The sequence below is a fragment of the Salvelinus namaycush genome, chromosome 4 (assembly GCF_016432855.1).
Source record: "Salvelinus namaycush isolate Seneca chromosome 4, SaNama_1.0, whole genome shotgun sequence".
Lineage (NCBI taxonomy): Eukaryota > Metazoa > Chordata > Actinopteri > Salmoniformes > Salmonidae > Salvelinus > Salvelinus namaycush.
In genome coordinates, this window is record NC_052310.1 from 70,091,669 (window position 1) to 70,114,106 (window position 22,438).

Sequence of the window (22,438 nt, forward strand, 5' to 3'; positions counted from 1 at the left end):
CTTGACTTTGTTGTCCTTAAGCCATTTTCCCACAACTTTGGAAGTATGCTTAGGGTCATTGTCCATTTGCCTGACCCATTTGCGACCAAGCTTTAACTTCCTGACTGATGTCTTGAGATGTCGCTTCAATATATCCACATAATTTTTCTCCCTCATGATGCCATCTATTTGTGAAGTGCACCAGTCCCTCCTGCAGCAAAGCACCCCCACAACATGATGCTGCCATCCCCGTGCTTCAAGGTTGCGATGGTGTTCTTCGGCTTGCAAGCCTCCCCCTTTTTCCTTCAAACATAACAATGGTCATTATGGCCAAACAGTTCTATTTTTGTTTCATCAGACCAGAGGAAATTTCTCCAAAATGTATGATCTTTGTCCCCATGTGCAGTTGCAAACCGTAGTCTGGCTTTTTTATGCCGTTCTTGGAGCAGTGGCTTCTTCCTTAATGAGCTGCCTTTCAGGTTATGTCGATATAGGACTCGTTTCACTGTGGATATAAATACTTCTGTACCCATTTCCTCCAGCATCTTCACAAGGTCCTTTGCTGTTGTTCTGGGATTGATTTTCACTTTTCGCACCAAAGTACGTTCATCTCTAGGAGACAGAATGCGTCTCCTTCCTGAGCAGTATGACGGTCCCATGGTGTTTATGCTTGCGAACTATTGTTTGTACAGACGGACGTGGTACCTTCAGGCATTTGGAAATTGCTCCCAAGGATGAACCAGACTTGTGGAGGTCTACAAATTTTTTTCTGAGGTCTTGGCTGAGTTCTTTTGATTTTCCCATGATGTCAAGCAAAGAGGCACTGAGTTTGAAGGTAGGACTTGAAATACATCCACAGGTACACCTTCAATTGTCTCAAATTATGTCAATTAGCCTATCAGAAGATTCTAAAGCCATGACATAATTTTCTGGAATTTTCCAAGCTGTTTAAAGGCACAGTCAACCTAGTGTATGTAAACTTCTGACCCACTGGAATTGTGATACAGTGAAGTATACGTCAAATAATCTGTCTGTAAACAATTGTTGGAAAAATTATTTGTGTCATGCACAAAGTTGACGTCCTAACCGACTTGCCAAAACTATAGTTTGTTAACAAGAAATTTGTGGAGTGGTTGAAAAACTAGTTTTCATGACTCCAACCTAAGTGTATGTAAACTTCCAACTTCAACTGTATATATATAGAGAGAATATATTATATATACAGTATATATATATATAATTTATTTACTGCTACCACCAACCACAGGAGTATTCTCAATGAGAGCCTGCTGCCGCTCTGCTAATCGTAAGATGGGGGAGGAGAGGAGGTAGGGGGCACACGTGGGTAACTGGGGGGCCCTGCCTTGATTGGGTAACTGATTAATACTGTAAAATAAATAAAAAATCAACTGCATAATAAATAAATGTGACAGGTCAGTTGTGTGAGTCAGGGGCTGGGCCCAAGCCCATATGGGACCCAAGAGGCAACCACAGGAGCCTGCTCTCAATGTTCCAAATACACCAGAGAGCATAATTTGGCCAGAGGATCAATAGTTTCAAAAAAATAACTGTGGATAAAATGTTGTCACAAGCGCATATAGGTAACTGCCCAAATAAAGGAAACACCAACATAGAGTCTTAAAAGGGTGTTTGGGCACCACGAGCTGCCAGAACAGCTTCAATGTGTCTTGGAAGGAAAATGCACCCCACACCACAACATATCATTTGTATCTCTCATTTACTCATGTGTTTCCTTTATTTTGGAAGTTACCGGTTGCATACAGTCGGGAAGGCCTGTGATTTCTTAATCTGGCCCTGGACATTTCCTGTTTTCATCAGGCTGGTCATGACTTTTTTCATGTGTTAGGTAATTCATCCCTTGAAATGGTTGGATGGAAACGTGGTTAGCAAGCCCCTGGCTGTCCGCAAATAAATAAAAAACTAGAAAATGTGGCCATCTGCTTTGCTTAATATAAGGAATTTGAAATGATTTATACTTGTGGTTTTACCTTTGCTACTTAAGTAAATGTAATTCGTAAAATGTACTTTCGATACTTAAGTATGTTTTAAACCAAATACTTTTAGACTTTTACTCAAGTAGTATTTTACTGGGTGACTTTCACTTTTACTTGAGTCATTTTCTTTTAAGGTATCTTTACTTTTACTCAAGTATGACAATTTTCAACTTTTCCCACCACTGCTGATTTTTACTGTGAGTATACTTGATCATCTTCTCGAAAGGTGCTCTTTCAGGCGCTCTTTTGCCCTCCAATCTTGTATTGCAAACAGGTTGCAACTCCACTCCACAAAGTGGCGGCAAAGAGCAATCTAGTTAGTGGGCCTGTGTACAAAAAATTGACAGAAGAAAAAACATTGACGTCACGCATTGTAACAACAAGCGCGCGGAAGGAGGCAACGCGACTATCATAATATATCATCCGTTACGGTACTGTAACATGTTTGTCAACTATTAAATATGTTGTTTTTGTGTATATTTGCTGTTGTAAGAGCTGAAAGCCTAAAGAAGGTTCAGTTTAACTCGTGTAAAGGAACGAGTTACTTCTATTTTGGACAACGTCGGTGTGCTAGCAGCCGGTTAGCTAACTATAGTTAGTAGCTTGTCACACTAACAAACAGAATGCTACGTTACTGCGTTCTCTTTTCCCGTAATGTTTGTTAGCTAGCTATGCAACTCAAACCTCATGTTACCTGGCTGAGTAGTTGAGTCATATGAGCACAGTAATAATAGTAATTGGTAATGCCTGGTACTCATTGTCAGTAAATTGTTAATCAACAGTACTTTGCGAGCCAATTCATCTCACTGTTCTTGCTTTCATAGAACACCACAGACCACCATGGCTTCCGATGACATTGCCCTGCTGGCCGAGGCGCTGTCCAAGACTCATGTAGGATATGGAGAGTTGAGCTACAAGGGCCAGGGACTGAAGCTGGACAACACAGAGTCTGGTGAGTGCACTGATTGCAAACTGGTCAACAACAGGAGACTTCAATATGGCATTGTTCTCTAACAATGCCAACACGGTTAACAGCTTTGATAATAGTCTTCTATAATCAATTGGTGAATCTGGTTGTCTCTGCAGTGAAGGAGTTGGTGCGGGAAATAGAGGAGTACCAGGGACTCCGGGCCCTGCGGTTGGAGGGAAACACAGTGGGAGTGGAGGCAGCGCAGGCTATCGCCAAAGCCTTGGAGTGCAAAGACCAACTTCAGGTACTGGGCGGAGAGAGCCTTGAGATGAATTGTCTGTCTCCCAGGCTGAGCAAAGCAAACTGACTTGGGCCTACTGCTGAAAATAGTGAAGCCACATATTCACCCCATGATCCTTAGGAGGGTGTCAGCATTTTACTGTTGAGTGTATTTCTTTACATCCTGCTTTAACTGTTTATTTTTTAGAGTTGTCACTGGAGTGATATGTTCACGGGTCGCTTGCGCTCGGAAATCCCAACTGCCCTGGTGAGTCAACACTAACAACCTCCCCTTGTGCTTCATCTGATTTTATACATATACTAATATACAGTGACAAGAAAAAGTATGTGAACCCTTTGGAATTATCTGGACTTTGCATAAATTGGTCATAAAATTTGATCTGATCTTCATCTAAGTCACAACAATAGACAAACACAGTCTGCTTAAACTAAAACACAAACAATTATAAGTTTTAATGTCTTTATTGAACACACTGTGTAAACATTCACAGTGCAATGTCTTACCGTGGACTGATGAACATCAAGGCTTTAAGAGATACTTTTGTGACCCTTTCCAGCTTTATGCAAGTTAACCCAAGATTAAGAATTGTTTTCTGAGATCTTTTGTTCGGGGCATGGTTCACATCAGGCAAGGCTTCTTGTGAATAACAAACTCAAATTTTATGACATTTATGCAGAAATCCAGATCATTCCAAAGGGTTCACATACTTTTTCTTGCCACTGTATGTTCCACAAGTCTGTAGCTCTTCATGTCTCTCTTCATCCTCAGAGGTCCCTGGGCAGTGCGTTGATGACAGCAGGGGCCAGACTGCGAGAGCTTGACCTGAGTGATAACGCCTTTGGGCCAGATGGGGTAAAGGGCATTGAGACTCTACTGAAGAGCTCTGCGTGTCACTCTCTACAGGAGCTGAGACTCAACAACTGTGGCATGGGCATCGGAGGGGGCAAGGTGAGAGTTTGGAAACACCAATTGTGTGACTGGTAGTACTTACTGACTTAGGAGCATAGGCCATCAACGTATTTTCTCCATCATTCGCTTTTCTGGTCTACTGTTAGGATGTGCCACAAAGTAACCAGTGTTTTGTCTGTTAGATCCTGGCGGCAGCGTTGACTGAGTGTCATGAACAGTCCAGTGCTCTCGGTGCCCCACTGAAACTGAAAGTGTTCATCGCAGGCAGAAACCGCTTGGAGAACGAAGGAGCCACAGCCCTTGCCCTGGCATTTCAGGTACAGACAAACGGACACAAACTGCAACTTTATGATGAGGATCTATCCCCATATCATTATTCTCTGTAATAAAGACATGTCTCTTGTTCACACACTGAGCTTGGTAGATGCAGCTTGGCCTAATATCTTGCTTTTTTTTCTCCCCTCCGTCTCTTTTGTGCTCTCTCCCTCCACCTAATTTCTCTCGCACTCTGTTTCTCCATCTCCCTCCTCCTCTCTCTTATCAGCTGATGGGAAGCCTAGAGGAGGTGCACATGCCCCAGAATGGGATCAACCATGCTGGGGTGACTGCTCTGGCCACCGCCATGCAGCACAACCCCCACCTGCGCATCCTCAACCTCAACGACAACACCTTCACCAAGAGAGGGGCGCTGGCTATGGCTCAGGTATTACTGCCAAATTGTCTGCCTAGTGTTCTGCTGTAGTCAAACACGCGCTATATCTTAGTGCTAAGCCGGACAAAATTGTTATTTAGCTGATTGGGGCCGTCATATACATTTTAGTGTATTAACAAGGTTTTATTTTATGAGTTCTCTTCATTTATAATGATCTTTTCCCCTCTCTGTCCCCAGGCTCTGAGGCATCTGAGGACTGTGCAGGTGATAAACTTTGGGGACTGCCTGGTGCGTTCTGAAGGGGCCATCGCTCTCGCTGCTGTCCTGAGAGAGGGACTGCCCACTCTTAAGGTCAGTAGAGGTGTGTGTGTGTGGGTGGGTGGATTACCCATTCTTGTCTGATTTGTGTTCATTCCTGTGTTCAGGAGCTAAATCTGTCCTTTGGGGAGATCACGGAAGCTGCAGCACTGGTGTTGGCTCAGGCTGTACAAGACAAACCCCATATGGAAAAACTGGATCTCAATGGTATTATTCACCACGTACTACTTCAATCAGTCTGATTGGCCATGAAATATAGATCCAAGTGTTAATGACAAATCCATTTTATGTGTTTTGTTTATAATATATTACCTGTTTTTGTCCAGGTAACTGTTTGGGGGAGGAGGGGTGTGAGGCTCTGAAGGAGACCATGGACAACATGGACAGGGCCGACATACTGGCATCTCTCAGGTAGGTGTGTGTGGATGTCATCACAGCTGTGATTATACAACATTTAGCTATCATCCGAGATGCTGTATTGGCCTTGTTCTACGCTCTATAGTGATGATGAGGGAGAGCCTGATGAAGAGGAGGAAGATGAGGAGGAGGAGGAAGAAGATGAGGAGAATGGCAAAGAGATGAAGGAGAATGGAGTGAAGGATAAAAGAGACAGCCCAGTGAAGCCTGAGCCAACTTGTCATCCAGAGATCCTCTCTTTCCTCAGCTCCCCCACTGCTGAGACACTGCTCAAACTGGGGGGCAACAGGACTGGACTCATCCAGCAACACGTAAATTATTACTGTGGTCATGGGCCATTCACACTTTAACTGTTGAAGTGTATCTGAAGAGGGCCTTGTTGTGTAAGGTTAGAAGGCAGTAACAGTTGTCATTGGGTTTTAACATCTATTGTGGAAACTTCCCTGGTCAGGTGGATGTCTCTGACTCTGATAAGGTTGCCGATGCCTTCCTGAGAATCTCCTCTCTGTACAGTGATGACCATGAGGTCAAGAAGGCTGTCCTGGAGACTATTGGTGAGCCTAAACAGTCAAACACCCTCTTCTCTAACTTCTGTCCGGCATCCTGCCTTGTCTCTGTGTTGGAGTGGGACACTTAATGTGAGACACTTAATGTGACTAAGTTGCTCTACTTGTCCTACAGACAACCTGTTGAAGAAGGCATTCTCTGGTTCCTCCCTGCAGACCTACAGCTTCCTGTCCACTCTACTGGTGATGCTGGGGCTCCTCAAGGTAGAAACACTATGTACAACATGCTTGTACCGTTCACTGAGTCTCAGCCATGTCAGTTACCATGTTGGGGTCAAACCATTCAAATCCATTACTTGCTCGAAATGAACAAAAAATTTACTGTTTTCTATGAGAATTATTTAACTTGACAGGCTACTAAAATGTAGCCCAACTTTGATTAGCAGTAATGCCAGCCCTAATGTATATGGCTCCCATGTTAATCTGTGCTGTCCAGGGTGAGGGCAAGGTGAAGAAGGTGCAGGTGTTACCTGGTCACCTGTTGGTTTTGGAGCACGCTGTCCAACAGGACTACTTCCCCCAGGACCACGCCTCCCTGCTGGACACCTTTGTCGCCAGGTGTGTGTGTGTGTGTGTGTGTGTGTGTGTGTGTGTGTGTGTGTGTGTGTGTGTGTGTGTGTGTGTGTGTGTGTGTGTGTGTGTGTGTGTGTGTGTGTACCCGTTATTCTGTCTTGGTAGGTTGTGGACATTGAATAGTAGGCAGCTCCATGATCCTTGGGGTCTCAAGGGTGTCCCTCCATGAAGAAAAATAACTAATCTAATACATCACAATGGAGTAAATGACATTTCAATACTGTCACTATAACATCACAATGGCGTCTAGACACACAGAATTAGAATTTATATTTCTATGATGGAGGAACACGGTATAATTCTAGTTCGGTCCGTCTAGACGCCATTATGAAGTTATAGTGACACCATAGACCCAGTCGGTATTAGATAGAACGTCGTGGCCCCACACTCCTGTGGTTACCAAGGTTACCCCATTAGCTCACAGCAAATACTTAAACTTTTTCAAATGCAATTTTATTGTCTGCTTATTTTAGTCAATTACAAAACTAAATTTTAAGAAAAACACGTCTAAATATAACTTTTCAACGTTGCTTGCTCCAGAGCGTTCTCACTACTTATAAAAACTGAATATTGTAGGGCTTCCCTCATGCCCCTTCTCATCATTGTGCTAGCAGCCATGTGAGTGCAAGCTAGCTACCAACCAGAACATTAAGCTAGCCAAGACCTGCTACACAAACAGACTATAAAGCTACAAGTAGTGAGTAGAGTCACAAACGGACTGTACTAAAGAAGATAAATGTCTTACCTGTAATGAAATGTTTTCCACACACATAGCTACATGTAGCCTACTTGGACACTGAGTCCCCACTCGCCCACGCTGACTAGCCTGAAGCCACAGGGCTCTTCTCGCAGGCTCTATTCCCCTATGTGGGAGCATTGAGAACCATAGGTCGGGATTTTTGACCTGGTTACATGTACATTGAACAACACAGCAGCTTTTCGGCATGTTTTGTTATTTCTCTATAACAAAAAATCTACGACGAAGTTGTCTCTTTTACAATGGAGGTCAATAGGAGAGAATTGAGTTTTTCCTCAATTTGTGTGTGTGGTCAAGGGGAATTCCTTTTTACATAAATACCGACTGGGACTATTGGAAAGTCATTAATTGCACTGTGATGTAATTAGACATGGGTTGAAATACAGTACATTTGTATTTTAAATACTTTTTCTGTGTATTTGGCTGAATCAACTACTACAGTCGTGGCCAAAAGTTTTGAGAATGACACAAATATTAATTTCCACAAAGTTTGCTGCCTCAGTGTCTTTAGATATTTTTGTCAGTTGCTACAATGGAATACTGAAGTATAATTACAAGCATTTCATAAGTTTCAAAGGCTTTTATTGACAGTTACATGAAGTTGATGCAAAGAGTCCATATTTGCAGTGTTGACCCTTCTTTTTCAAGACCTCTGCAATCCGCCCTGGCATGCTGTCATTTAACTTCTGGGCCACATCCTGACTGATGGCAGCCTATTCTTGTATAATCAATGCTTGGAGTTTGTCAGTATTTGTGGGCCTCTTGAGGATTGATCACAAGTTCTCAATGGGATTAAGGTCTGGGGAGTTTCCTGGCCATGGACCCAAAATATCAATGTTTTGTTCCCCAAGCCACTTAGTTATCACTTTTGCCTTATGGCAAGGTGCTCCATCACGCTGGAAAAGGCATTGTTTGTCACCAAACTGTTCCTAGATGGTTGGGAGGAGTTGCTCTCGGAGGATGTGTTGGTACCATTCTTTTTCATGGCTGTGTTCTTAGACAAAATTGTGAGTAAGCCCACTCCCTTGGCTGAGAAGCAACCCCACACATGAATGGTCTCAGGATGCTTTACTGTTGGCATGGCACAGGACTGATGGTAGCGCTCACCTTGTCTTCTCCGGACAAGCTTTTTTCCAGATGCCCCAAACAATCGGAAAGGGGATTCATCAGAGAAAATGACTCTACCCCAGTCCTCAGCAGTCCAATCCCTGTACCTTTTGCATAATATCAGTCTGTCCCTTTTGTTTTTCCTGGAGAGAAGTGGCTTCTTTGCTGCCCTTCTTGACCCCAGGCCATCCTCCAAAAGTCTTCGCCTCACTGTGCGTGCAGATGCACTCACACCTGCCTGCTGCCATTCCTGAGCAAGCTCTGTACTGGTGGTGCCCCGATCCCGCAGCTGAATCAACTTTAGGAGACGGTCCTGGCGCTTGCTGGACTTTCTTGGGCGCCCTGAAGCCTTCTTCACAACAATTGAACCGCTCTCCTTGAAGTTCTTGATGATCCGATAAATGGTTGATTTAGGTGCAATCTTACTGCCAGCAATATCCTTGCCTGTGAAGCCCTTTTTGTGCAAATCAATGATGATGGCACGTGTTTCCTTGCAGGTAACCATGGTTGACAGAGGAAGAACAATGATTCCAAGCACCACCCTCCTTTTGAAGCTTCCAGTCTGTTATTCGAACTCAATCAGCATGACAGTGATCTCAAGCCTTGTCCTCGTCAACACTCACCTGTGTTAACGAGAGAATCACTGACATGTCAGCTGGTCCTTTTTTGGCAGGGCTGAAATGCAGTGGAAATGTTTTTGGGGGATTCAGTTAATTTGCATGGCAAAGAGGGATTTGCAATTCATCTGATCACCCTTCATAACATTCTGGAGTATATGCAAATTGCCATCATACAAACTGAGGCAGCAGACTTTGAAAATTAATATTTGTGTCATTCTCAACTTTTGGCCACGACTATATATGAAAATAATTTCCTATAAATACTATTTGAAACTATTTTCAAATACATTTATTTGATCTTGTTTTAATTTTATCTTGTGATGAGCTTAGATTTTCCCACTGTCGTGGAGGGAAAAGTTCTTATGTGTATGCAACCTACAGGCACGGTAAAGCCCTGAAGTCCTGCAGCCATGCCCGAGATAGTCTCAAGTCCACACTGGAGAGAAGGATCTCCCCGGAATGCTGAGCCCTCCTGCAGCCCAAATGAACCAGTCAAAGCCACACAACCTACGCACACACACTGAACTGATAAAGGGACATTCCTTGCATGAGGACCTCGCATAGATACTTTACACTGGACAGAAGAAGGGGACGAAAACCAATCTACCTACACTCAATAGATACCTGTGTGTTTTAGATTCATGATGCTCCTCCAATGAAGACGTATTGAAGAAGACTAGTTATTCAGACAGGGTTTCCTCAATTTTATTTTTGTATTTGTTCTTGTTACTATTTTTATACAAAAAAGGGACATTTTCATTAAGCCTTTAAAGACATCGTGGGGAGAAAGTGATTTGAAAAAGGGAATAAATACTGAAGTTGATGGGCACACAAACAAGAATGGTGGTCAAATTCAGTAAGAACATGGTATTACTTTCTAGATTAACCTAGCTGGCCACATCTGTACTGCTCAGCCTTAATATTATCCCACCATATTATTCCCGAGTTCAACCAGGTCAGATTCATTACTGTGCATCAGACGGTGAGGAGTGGACTACAATATGCCTGTGCATCGCACCGTATGGACAGGAATCGACATCTATGTATGTATTGGTCTTGTACTGTATGCCGTTATAACAATGTAGAGCTCAGGAGACTAACTTGTTGAAAGGGAACTTATGGGGAAAATGAAATAGAATTTACCTTTGATTCTCATGTGTCTTACAACTTTAATGTAATGAACATTGATCTGTATAACATTGGAATACATGTACAGTATCATTAGGACTATATTGATGTTTTTCATGTTAATCTGATTGTATTGAGATGAAGTGAGTGATGTGATAAAATATTACTTTTCCAAAAGTCCTCAGCGTGTTTATTCATTTTAATCAAACTTGAACGTAATCAAACCAGAGGCAATTCCTCTTCTTGTTTATTTTCACTGCCAGGGATTTATCTCAACATCTATGTTAAACACATGTATGCCTACAGTAGACCTATTAAGAGGTGTAAATATTTGATAGGAACATCAATCACTGACATTTAGTTGTTTGAGAGGCTGGTTAGTTGGCCTCAAGCCTCCCTATAGAAGCCGTACAGTAGCTAGGCGATATGCATACTGTTTATACATCCCCTGAGGCGCAGCTCTACTGCGCACTTTGAAACCCACGAGAAATGAATCGAAAGACGGGGTCAGAGTGAATGGAGGGATAATTAAGTTTATTTTGGATGGGGTACAGCCAGGGGAAGAGCTGGGGAGAGAGACCAGGGACCGTGAGAGAATACACGGCAGTACAAAGAACGGGAGCTGAATAACAGGAATACGGAGCGAGAGTGAGTAAATGGTGGAGAGATGCTGCCTAGGTTGCGTTAGAATGAAGCGTCGACTTTGTGTTGAGACCTTTAGATATTGATAATATATTAATAATGGGGAAAAACTGCCGGACTTTAATAACTTCTAGAGATTGGACAGAATGGGTCAAATACAGTGTCATGATTTTCTGTCAGCCTACACCTAATTTAAAAAAGACAGACGTGGGAAAGTTGTCGTTGAATAGCCAGGTAACGGTAGGAAACCAATAGAGGGAAATGTATTCCCCCATTCCTCCTGGTTTATTTACAGGAGACACTCGGCAGCGGTGAGTCCTGTGCCCAGCGGTGAATACACTGCGCGTCTTTGTGCGCAGCCGGCGTGCCAGCTCAACTGCGGTCTAAACTGCTTATCCCCGGGGGGACACTGACACACAGGCTTTGCCCTAGGAAATTCCACCGTCTCTTATTTCTCCCCCCTCTCTCACAACTCTCTCTTTCCCTCTAAATTCACAACGGTCTGTGATCATTGTAGATGGAGACATATTTGAAAAAATTTGTTAAAACAGTTTTTCAACTGCTAAGTAGTAACAAGTAGGCTAGTGGTCAACAAGGATTACATCGTTTTGGTTGGATTTATTTGGAAACTTTCCTCGTTTCAGGTAGGGACAATCTCCCAAACCCATATTTCCATACTTAGTGAATTGTTTTGGTTCAGGTAGACTGCGACATCAGACTACAAGGTGATAACGGTTTCATTGTGATGAAATAGCTTAAACGTGTGTATGTAGGCTATCATTGAAATACTGTCTTTAGATGTGGAAAAACACTTTCAATTAGTGAATTTCCATTTTGAAACTAGGAGAAACATTGGGATTCATGCCATTCTTGCTATTAGGCCTAAATACATTTTCACACAGTCTGAATCTGGTGACGCATGTGATTGGAAAGGGCAGGTTTGAGAATTTTTCAATTTTTTAGTTGCTCTACCCATATATTCAGACAGGCCTTAAGCTTTTTACGCACGATGTTAAAACAAATGTTTAACCTTTATTTAACTAGGCAAGTCAGTTAAGAGCAAATTCTTATTTGCAATGACGGCCTACCAAAAGGCCTCCTTTGGGGACGGGGCTGGGATTGAAAATACAATAAAAATATTAGGATAAAACACACATCACGACAAGAGACACCACAACACTACATAAAGAGAGACCTAAGTCAACAGAACATGGCAGCAGCACAAAACACGGTACAAACATTATTGGGCACAGACAACAGCACAAAGGGCAAGAAGGTAGAGGCAGCAATAAATCACGCGAAGCAGCCACAACTGTCAGTACGAGTGGCCATGATTGAGTCTTTGAATGAAGAGTTGGAAATAAAACGGTCCAGTTGTAAGACAATGACCAAAGCTGTATGGTCTCGTGGAGTTTTAGTCTACAATCAGTTAGGCTACTTTAGCATATAGGTACATTATAACTATTATATTATGTAGGCTATTGAATAAATACGTATTTATATCGTTTTACGAATCGATTAACCGTATGCGTAATTGGAGTTGTTGGGACCACATTTAAATACATGTATTTAGATAGTTTTAACGCGGCGAGGTGTCAAACGGCTTTTCAAGTCGAGATGCGTCTCACGGAGTTGATAATTAAGCCGTGGAATGTAAGACCGCCGAAAACCGACGCATACTAGCAAAGACTTGAGAAAGCAAATAGCCCAAATTACTCTAATCCGAAAAATAGACGGGTTGAGAAATTGGATTAACTCGATAAAGGGATAAGACTGAGACTCTCTAAAACAAATAGGTCTACATGGGATATGGAATGGCTGTCAACTTTGTTTATCTTGTAGTAGAATAATATTTGCGCAGCCAGTTGAATCTCCTTTGATTTTCCAGATGTATTCGATGGACTGCCCCGCAGCCTTGAGGTCTCTGCTGGTACTGCTCTTGGCCATCCCGGGGGCGCACCTTGGCAAGTGCCCAAAGGAGTGCATATGTGACCAAATCTCACTCACTGTTACCTGTGTCAACAAAAACCTGACAGAGGTGCCTCCCACAATCGACGAGGTAAGCCTAAACCCCATGTGACTGACTCATTGAAATTCTGGATTTTATGAAGTAAGCTTAATGATTACAATTCAAGGGACAACCTGTTTGAATACAGCAGGGTTTCCCAGACCATGTCCTGGGGCCCTCCTGGGTGGACATTTTGTTTTTTGCCCTAGCACTACACAGTTGATTAAAATAATGCTTGGTGATGAGTTGATTATTTGAATCAGCTGTGTATTGCTAGGGCAAAAACCAAAACATGCAGCCGGGGGGAATTCAGGTTGAATTACAAAATCATATTAAACAAATCTCAATCATTATCAATCCCTTCCCCCCATCAGATTACAGTGAAACTGGATCTGAGAAGCAACTACATCCAGGAGCTGCCATCAGGTGCGTTCAAACACACGCCGTACCTGACACACCTGTCCATGCAGCGCTGCAATCTCCGCACCGTGAAGGAGGGGGCGTTCCGTGCTCTGGGTCGTCTCGTCTTCCTCAACCTGGCCAACAACAACATGGAGATCCTCTATCAGGTGAGAGAGGACAGTGTTATATGTGACTGTTTCTGTGGTTTGACTATGTTTCTGGGGGAACTTGGTATTGAAAATGAAAAGCTCCACACTCTCTTTCTTCATCTCATTTTCCCTTTATCTCTCTCTCTCTCTCTCTCTTTGTCTTGCCGCCACTCTCTCCCCTCCCTCTCATTCCCCCTTCCTCCCACTCTCTCTCCTCTCCCATCTCCAGGAGTCGTTCGACGGTCTCTCCTCACTGAAGCAGCTGCTGATTGACCGTAACCGAGTGGAGGAGATCCAGCCAGGGGCCTTCTCTCAGCTGGGGTTCCTCAACCTGCTCTCCCTCACCCACAACCAGCTCACCTATATCCCCAACATGGCCTTCCAGGGCCTGCAGAACATAAAATGGCTGCGCCTTAGCCACAACTCTGTTAACTACATGGCCACTGAGGCCTTCGCAGGCCTGTTCACCCTCACGCGCCTCAGCCTTGACCACAACGAGCTGCAGTTCTTTCCTACTGAGACCATGACCAGGTATGATGGTTGTGTTATCTCTTCCCTGACATACACCACACCACCCTTTTTCCAGGCACCATAAAGACCTATTCTACCAACCATCCATCCCTCATTCCTCTCTCTCGCTCTCTCTCGCTCTGTCTATCTGCTTTCTCTCTGTTCCCTCTCTCCAGACTCCCAGAGGTGACCCGTCTGGACCTCAGCTTCAACCCCATGACCTTCCTGGGTGAGGAGACTGTCTCCATGAACAAACTCACCCACCTCTTCATGGACCACATGTCCCTGCAGGACCTGTCCCACACGGCCGTGTCCCTGTCCCCCTCTCTCACCCACCTGGACCTCAGCCACAACCAGCTCCGTGTCCTCCAGCCCTTCACTCCAGCCTCCCCCAAGCTGGCCCGCCTTAACCTGGCTGGAAACCCCATCTACTGCAACTGCTACCTGCTGCCGCTGAGGGAGTGGGGCATCCGGAAGAAGGTGAAGCTGATGGGGGCTTGCGGGGGACCGGCTCACTTCTCTGGGGAGAACCTGGAGGCCATCCACCCCCGGGACCTGCGCTGCCAGAGCCAGGAGGCCATGCTGAAGGCTGAGTTTGAGGAGCAGACCAGGGTGATGTCGCCCCCCACCCCCGAGCCCACCAACAAGGTCAAGTGTCCTGCCAACTGTGCCTGTGAGGTGAGAGATGGGGATGCTGAGATTTTGATATGGGTTATGATCTTGCCATGCTAAAATGTATTTTCCTCACCAAACCCTCTCTGTTCTATCTTATTCCTCCTGTCTTCCCTTATCCATCCCACCTGTCCTCCCTTATCCACCCCACCTGTCCTCCCTTATCCACCCCTCCTGTCCTCCCTTATCCATCCCACCTGTCCTCCCTTATCCACCCCTCCTGTCCTCCCTTATGCATCCCACCTATCCTCCCTTATCCACCCCTCCTGTCCTCCCTTATCCATCCCTCCTGTCCTCCCTTATGCATCCCACCTATCCTCCCTTATCCATCCCTCCTGTCCTCCCTTATCCACCCCTCCTGTCCTCCCTTATCCATCCCACCTATCCTCCCTTATCCACCCCTCCTGTCCTCCCTTATCCATCTCTCCTGTCCTCCCTTATCCATCCCACCTGTCCTCCCTTATCCACCCCTCCTGTCCTCCCTTATGCATCCCACCTATCCTCCCTTATCCACCCCTCCTGTCCTCCCTTATCCACCCCTCCTGTCCTCCCTTATCCACTCCTCCTGTCTTCCCTTATCCATCCCACCTGTCCTCCCTTATCCATCCCTCCTGTCCTCCCTTATCCACCCCTCCTGTCCTCCCTTATCCACCCCTCCTGTCCTCCCTTATCCATCCCTCCTGTCCTCCCTTATCCATCCCACCTGTCCTCCCTTATCCATCCCACCTGTCCTCCCTTATCCACCCCTCCTGTCCTCCCTTATGCATCCCACCTATCCTCCCTTATCCACCCCTCCTGTCCTCCCTTATCCACCCCTCCTGTCCTCCCTTATCCACCCCTCCTGTCCTCCCTTATCCATCCCTCCTGTCCTCCCTTATCCACCCCTCCTGTCCTCCCTTATCCATCCCACCTGTCCTCCCTTATCCACCCCTCCTGTCCTCCCTTATGCATCCCACCTATCCTCCCTTATCCACCCCTCCTGTCCTCCCTTATCCATCCCTCCTGTCCTCCCTTATGCATCCCACCTATCCTCCCTTATCCATCCCTCCTGTCCTCCCTTATCCACCCCTCCTGTCCTCCCTTATCCATCCCACCTATCCTCCCTTATCCACCCCTCCTGTCCTCCCTTATCCATCTCTCCTGTCCTCCCTTATCCATCCCACCTGTCCTCCCTTATCCACCCCTCCTGTCCTCCCTTATGCATCCCACCTATCCTCCCTTATCCACCCCTCCTGTCCTCCCTTATCCACCCCTCCTGTCCTCCCTTATCCACTCCTCCTGTCTTCCCTTATCCATCCCACCTGTCCTCCCTTATCCATCCCTCCTGTCCTCCCTTATCCACCCCTCCTGTCCTCCCTTATCCACCCCTCCTGTCCTCCCTTATCCATCCCTCCTGTCCTCCCTTATCCATCCCACCTGTCCTCCCTTATCCATCCCACCTGTCCTCCCTTATCCACCCCTCCTGTCCTCCCTTATGCATCCCACCTATCCTCCCTTATCCACCCCTCCTGTCCTCCCTTATCCACCCCTCCTGTCCTCCCTTATCCACCCCTCCTGTCTTCCCTTATCCATCCCACCTGTCCTCCCTTATCCATCCCTCCTGTCCTCCCTTATCCATCCCTCCTGTCCTCCCTTATCCATATCCCCTGTCCTCCCTTATCCACCTCTCCTGTCCTCCCTTATCCATCCCTCCTGTCCTCCACTGTTCCCCTCAGGGTGAGACACACCACTCCTCCTGTGAGAACCGCGGCCACACCAAAGTCCCCCTCGGCTTCTCCCCCAACACGCGCCTCCTCGACCTGCGGGGCAACCACTTCCACTACATCCCTGCCAACAGTTTTCCCGGCGTTGCCAAGGTAGTCTCCCTCCATCTACAGCGCTGTAAGATTGTGGAGGTGGAGCCTGGTGCGTTCCACGGCATGAAAGGGCTGGTCTACCTTTACCTCTCCGAGAATGAGCTTGACTCCCTCAGCCCCGACGCCTTCAAGGGCATGCCTCAGCTCACCTACCTCCACTTGGAGAAGAACAAATTCACAGTCTTCCCCAAGGGGGCCTTCAAGCTGCTGCCTGGCCTGCTGGCCCTTCACATGGAGAACAACTCTATCGCCAAGCTGGAGCCAGGGATCCTGAATGGGGCTGAGAAGCTGAGGGGGCTCTATCTGACCTCCAACATCATCAATGGTGTGGCCCCCAGGGCACTTGACCCGGCCCCCGACCTCGACACTCTTCACTTGGGAGGAAACAAGCTCAAGGAGGTTCCCAGTGATGCGTTAGCGAAGACAGGCAACCTGGGAGAGTTACGGTTGTCTGGGAATCCCATTCGCTGGATTGGACCGCATGCTTTCCAGCCATTAGCTAGGGCACTGAAGGATCTGTATCTGGACGGCATGGGTTTGGAGAAGGTGAGCGGATATATTTACATGCCAGTACATCTGTGGTTTTCCTGTCACTCCTCTACTTTCTCCTTGTTTTCGTGTATCTCCCTTCATTCCCTTGCAATCTCGTATGGTCCAGTTTCTCTTCTCTCCTATTCCTTCCCCATGACACGCCTGTATTTTGTGGTTCTCCTGCAGATGTCAAAGGACTCTCTGGCAGGGCTGGGTGCTGGTCTGAGGAGTCTATACCTAGAGGGGAACCAGCTAGAGGAGGTGCCTGACTTCAACCCTCTGACCGGCCTGGAGGTCATCAACCTGGCAGAGAACCCTCTGCTATGTGACTGCCCCCTGCTGCCGCTACGCATGTACCACATTCGCACATTATGCTCTCTATCACATACATACACTGATACATGCTTGCAAACTCACCCTCTTTCTTCCTCGCTCATGTACACACGTGCTGTAACCCACTCATGTTCACCCTCTCATACAATCTGTACACACACAATCATGTATTAATGGCCACTCAGAAATATGCTGTACTCAACATACATGACAATGCCTTTGTTAAAGCCTAACTCTCTTTGCCTCAGGTGGATTGAGAAGGTGAACCTGAAGGTCCGGGCCACCTGTGTCCACCCACCTGAGCTGCGAGGCCGGAGGGTCAAGGACGTCCACGTCTTCAAGGCCTGCCCTGGCGGGGAAAGCCTGCCCTCTGCCCCCTTCCCCAAGGTTTCCAAACCCCCCAAGTCCACCAAACCCAAACCTGCCCACCTCAATGCCCCCAGACAGGTCAAAGTGGTGAAAACCAAAACCAAAGCTCGCAAGATTCAGGGCCCAAAGCCCACCGTCTCCAAGAAAACCACCAAGAGAAGCACGGTGGTTTGATTGCACATAGCTGTCACTAGAGGGAGCTATAACTATTACACGTAACTACAGCTGAGGAGATGTAACTGTCGGAGCTATAATGATGTGCCTCACTTGTCTCCCTCAAGGCTTTGACCTCTGTAGATATGCACAACTCAACACAGAACAGACCAACACATACTAAGACAGACACACAGGGGTCTTCATAGACGGATGCTACTCTGAAGAGGGTAGAAAAATCTGTAGAATTTCAATAATGTTAACTTTTCTTTAACACCAGGATTATACTGTATGTTATGTCTTTATCGAGTGGCTTCCTGTTGAAAATGTTCTGAATTCATACTAACATTTTAAAATGTTACATTATGAAGTTTAGTCCGCTATGCTGATGCTTGCTAGTGAAAACCAAACTGTAGGGAGCTCTAACATTTACTTCCCAATCTCCACATTCCACTGTACTAACACTCACTGATGGCCATTAAAGGGCAGTTTATCACATACAGTGCGTTGTAATTGCACTTTCTGTTACCCACTTTGAAAACATTTTTGAATGTTACGGAGATAGAAATAAAGAATGAACAATTCTGTCAAGTGAGATGCTTGTTCAGTGTGGAAAAAGTTTGGCATTATAAACAGCTCAAAGCTAGGTTCCTACCAGTACATAGCACTACTGTCTCGGTGTGTGGTAGTGCATGTGTTTCATAGCAGATCCTAGTTTAGTCAGTAAAATGTCAAACGTGAAGGAAGGTCATAAATCCCACAGACACTCAGAGCAACCAGTTCACTGAAGTACTTTAATCCATGATTGTATATACAACAACGAAAAGGAATCTGGATATAAAACAAATAAATAAACATTATACAACAACATCGACTGGGTGTTTGTTATTCAATGTATGAAAGAATGTCCTTAACGGGTGTCACAGTACTGGCCTTTCTGTTAAACTGGAACAGTTTTATTCAGCTCCAGAGCTGAGAATGTTCAGAAGTGGGACCAGCTCAGCTCAGACTCATCTGATCTTCAGGTTCAGGTGATCCACAGCGATCAGTAGTGTAGTGATCTAAGGCTGTGATGGTGTAGAATGAAGTTAACCACAGACATTCATCTACGGTCAGTTTGGAAAGTTGTATTTAGGGTATATCAATTTCAATGAGTCTCAACGTTCCATCGGTTCCACCTCTGTCTGTTGCTTTCTGCTGGTCCTCTCCCTGTGGCTCCTGCTTGACCACCCCCAGGAAGGGTGGAGGGACCTGGGCCTCTGGCAGGGTCGGTGCGATGGGGGTCTCCACCTCCTCCACCTTCACTGCTATGACTGGAGAGAGTGAGAGGAAAAGTGAAAGGCATTCAATAATCATCTGTATGATCAACTCCATCTGGCTGGACTGGAAGTCATTACAGGATGTGTGTCTACTCACTCTCCTGCTCCTCAGGTTCAGCCTTAATCTGCTGTGTGAGGGATGTGTGTCTACTCACTCTCCTGCTCCTCAGGTTCAGCCTTAATCTGCTGTGTGAGGGATGTGTGTCTACTCACTCTCCTGCTCCTCAGGTTCAGCCTTAATCTGCTGTGTGAGGGATGAGTATTCTGGGGTTCCGGCCTCAGGTTCAGACTGTTGGCTCGGACGTCTTGGGGGGCGGTTCTTGGAGATGAGGTTCGCCAGTTTCTTCTTCACCATCCTTTTCTCTGGAACGTGCAAAGAGAGAGGGTTACAACAGAGGAAAACATTGAGTTGCATGGTTGAATCTAAAAGTGGGTTATCTGGTTTAGTTACTATCTGTGGTGTGGGATGGTTTTTGGAGGACGTACTCTTTTTCCCCATAGGCTTGTGTTTCTTGCGACTTGCAACAGGATCTATGAAAAGGAGAGAACACAAACATGGCACTCAAAGCATCAACACCAAACAGTGGGGTATGTGTGTTAGTGCCGTCCATCCCTCGGTCCAACCTGGACCCAGGAGTAGACGTAAAAAGTTGTAAGTAGTTGCAAAGTTGCTAAAGTTGTCCGTGAAGCGATTTGAACAGGCAACCTTTGGGTTGCTAGACGTTTGCCTTATATGCCCACCCATCTACCCCGACCAAACACATTTCGATTTGTAACCTGTCTTATGGACCATACCAAACGTAACATATCATACTCATTTGAGTGTCTCAGATTTGAATTTACTATGTTACGTCTAGTCTATGAGACCAGGCTGCTGAGTCCTCAGTTCTTACCTGGTCCAATGGGTGGCTGGAGCTGGTATCCTGTAACCTCGCACCAGCCCACAGGGTAGATGTCTGGTGACTGAACGTCCACCCACTGGTCAAAGTCTGTCTCCCAGCCATCAAAGTGCAGCAGCAGCAGCCGGCCCACACAGCGCCTCACGGTGGCCACGCACACCAGCCACGGCTCCATCAGGTCTACAGCTTCCAACTTCATTTTCTGAGTGAAGCCGTGACCTGAGCCGTCCTGTAGGACACACACGCAGTCACGCAGGCATGCCCGCCCACACACACCATAGAACCAGAATTAGAACAGTGTTTCCAAACCTCTCTCAGTACCAATAGCTTCTCATAAGTCCATATACTGGAGACTGGGTACCTGTATGACACTGGGTATATAAACAGCTTTGAGTTACCGTGTTGAAGAGCTGTGCTGGCGCTGTTCTGGCTCCCTTCTCCTCAAGGTATTTTGCCCAGGAGAAGGTTTTCCAGTCATAGCCTGGTAGAGAAGATGAATATGCCACCGGTATAAGGGATATGACACTGCAGGGGAACCACTCACTTCATTCTTATTATAGATTCACCAAGCAGGTGGTGTTTACCCAAAACACTACACCAGAGCAACAAGAAACAGGGAAATAAAGAGTAGAGGGGAGAGTTAAATAGATATTAGAGGAGAGAAGGTAGAAAGTAGTAGAGTAAGGGAGAGAGAGTAGGGGAGAGAAAGTACGGGACAGTAGAGAAGAGAGAGCGAGCTGGGGTAGAGAGAGAGGGGTAGAGAGAGAGAGGGCTAGAGAGAGAGAGAGAGGGGTAGAGAGCAGTAGAGAGAGAGGGGTAGAGAGAGAGAGAGAGGGGTAGAGAGAGAGAGAGGGGTAGAGAGAGGGGTAGAGAGAGAGGGGTAGAGAGAGAGAGAGGGGTAGAAAGAGAGAAAAGGGTAGAGAGAGAGAGAGGGGTAGAGAGAGGGGTAGAGAGAGAGAGAGAGAGAGACAGAGAGAGAGGGGGGTAGAGAGAGAGACAGAGAGAGAGAGAGAGAGAGAGAGAGAGGGGGGGGTAGAGAGAGAGAGGGGGAGAGAGAGAGTTGGGGGGAGAGAGAGAGTTGGGGGGAGAGAGAGAGTGGGGGGGGAGAGAGAGAGTGGGGGGAGGGACATTGAAGATAATTTTCAATGACATTGAGTTATATTGTTTTATTCAGGAGAGAAAGTGGGGGAGAGAGAGAGAAAGTGGGGGAGAGAGAGAGAAAGTGGAGGAGAGAGAGAGAAAGTGGAGGAGAGAGAGAAAGTGGAGGAGAGAGAGAGAAAGTGGGGGAGAGAGAGAGAGAGTGGGGGAGAGAGAGAGAGTGGGGGGGAGAGAGAGAGAGTGGGGGGGAGAGAGAGAGAGGGGGGGGGAGAGAGAGAGAGGGGGGGGGAGAGAGAGAGTGAGGGGTAGAGAGAGAGAGAGGGGTAGAGCGAGAGAGAGAGGGGTAGAGCGATAGAGAGAGGGGTAGAGCGGTAGAGAGAGAAGGGTAGGAGAGAGAGAGAAAGGGGTAGGAGAGAGAGAGAAAGGGGTAGGAGAGAGAGAGAAAGGGGTAGGAGAGAGAGAGGTAGAGAGAGGGGTAGAGAGAGAGAGAGAGAGAGAGAGAGGGGTAGAGAGAGAGTGGGGGGGGAGAGAGAGAGAGAGTGGGGGAGAGAGAGAGAGAGTGGGGGGGGGGGAGAGAGAGAGTGGGGGGAGAGAGAGAGAGAGGGGGAGAGAGAGAGAGAGGGGGAGAGAGAGAGAGAGGGGGAGAGAGAGAGAGAGGGGTAGAGAGAGAGAGAGAGGGGGGAGAGAGAGAGGGGTAGAGAGAGAGAGTGGGGGAGAGAGAGAGGGGTAGAGAGAGAGGGGTAGAGAGAGAGGGGTAGAGAGAGAGAGTGGGGGGAGAGAGAGAGGGGTAGAGAGAGAGAGAGAAGGGTAGAGAGAGAGAGAGATAGGGGTAGAGAGCAGTAGAGAGAGAGGGGTAGAAAGCGAGAGAGAGAGAGAGAGAGAGGGGTAGAGAGAGAGGGGTAGAGAGAGAGAGAGGGGTAGAGAGAGAGAGAGGGGGAGAGAGAGAGAGAGGGGCAGAGAGAGAGAGAGAGGGGTAGAGAAAGAGAGAGGGGTAGAGAAAGAGAGAGGTACCAATAGAGAGAGAGAGAGAGGTAGAGAGAGAGAGAGAGAGAGAGAGAGAGAGAGGGGTAGAGAGAGGGGTAGAGAGAGAGAGGGGGGTAGAGAGAGAGAGGGGTAGAGAGAGAGAAAGGGGTAGAGAGAGAGAAAGGGGTAGAGAGAGAGAGAGGGGTAGAGAGAGGGGTAGAGAGAGAGAGAGAGAGAGACATAGAGAGAGAGAGACAGAGAGAGAGAGAGACATAGAGAGAG

General features: G+C 46.7%; 3 protein-coding genes across 3 annotated transcripts in view; 2 read left to right on the forward strand and 1 right to left on the reverse strand.

The window, feature by feature from the left end:
- Positions 1-2,350: 2,350 nt before the first annotated feature.
- LOC120046775 (ran GTPase-activating protein 1-like) lies at positions 2,351-10,432 on the forward strand. The gene is made up of 15 exons (XM_038992274.1): positions 2,351-2,425; positions 2,819-2,946; positions 3,081-3,208; positions 3,392-3,451; positions 3,974-4,153; positions 4,297-4,431; positions 4,659-4,817; positions 5,004-5,117; positions 5,192-5,291; positions 5,411-5,495; positions 5,587-5,812; positions 5,953-6,055; positions 6,183-6,271; positions 6,504-6,625; positions 9,506-10,432. The coding sequence occupies exons 2-15, from the start codon at positions 2,835-2,837 to the stop codon at positions 9,588-9,590; spliced, it is 1,698 nt and encodes a 565-aa protein (XP_038848202.1). The 5' UTR covers positions 2,351-2,425; positions 2,819-2,834; the 3' UTR covers positions 9,591-10,432.
- A 2,350-nt stretch (positions 10,433-12,782) lies between these two features.
- On the forward strand, positions 12,783-18,719 carry chadlb (chondroadherin-like b). The gene is made up of 7 exons (XM_038992276.1): positions 12,783-12,953; positions 13,277-13,471; positions 13,683-13,984; positions 14,140-14,641; positions 16,351-17,037; positions 17,209-17,375; positions 17,604-18,719. The coding sequence occupies exons 1-7, from the start codon at positions 12,783-12,785 to the stop codon at positions 17,896-17,898; spliced, it is 2,319 nt and encodes a 772-aa protein (XP_038848204.1). The 3' UTR covers positions 17,899-18,719.
- Positions 18,652-22,438, reverse strand: part of l3mbtl2 (L3MBTL histone methyl-lysine binding protein 2) — a 37,463-nt gene continuing 33,676 nt past the window's right edge. Inside the window, exons 14-18 of the mRNA XM_038992277.1 lie at positions 20,494-20,576; positions 20,090-20,324; positions 19,683-19,727; positions 19,410-19,559; positions 18,652-19,190 (exon numbers count right to left, since the gene is read on the reverse strand). Of these exons, the coding sequence (XP_038848205.1) occupies positions 19,009-19,190; positions 19,410-19,559; positions 19,683-19,727; positions 20,090-20,324; positions 20,494-20,576 (695 nt within the window). The 3' untranslated portion in view covers positions 18,652-19,008. The remainder of the gene's footprint in view (positions 19,191-19,409; positions 19,560-19,682; positions 19,728-20,089; positions 20,325-20,493; positions 20,577-22,438) is intronic.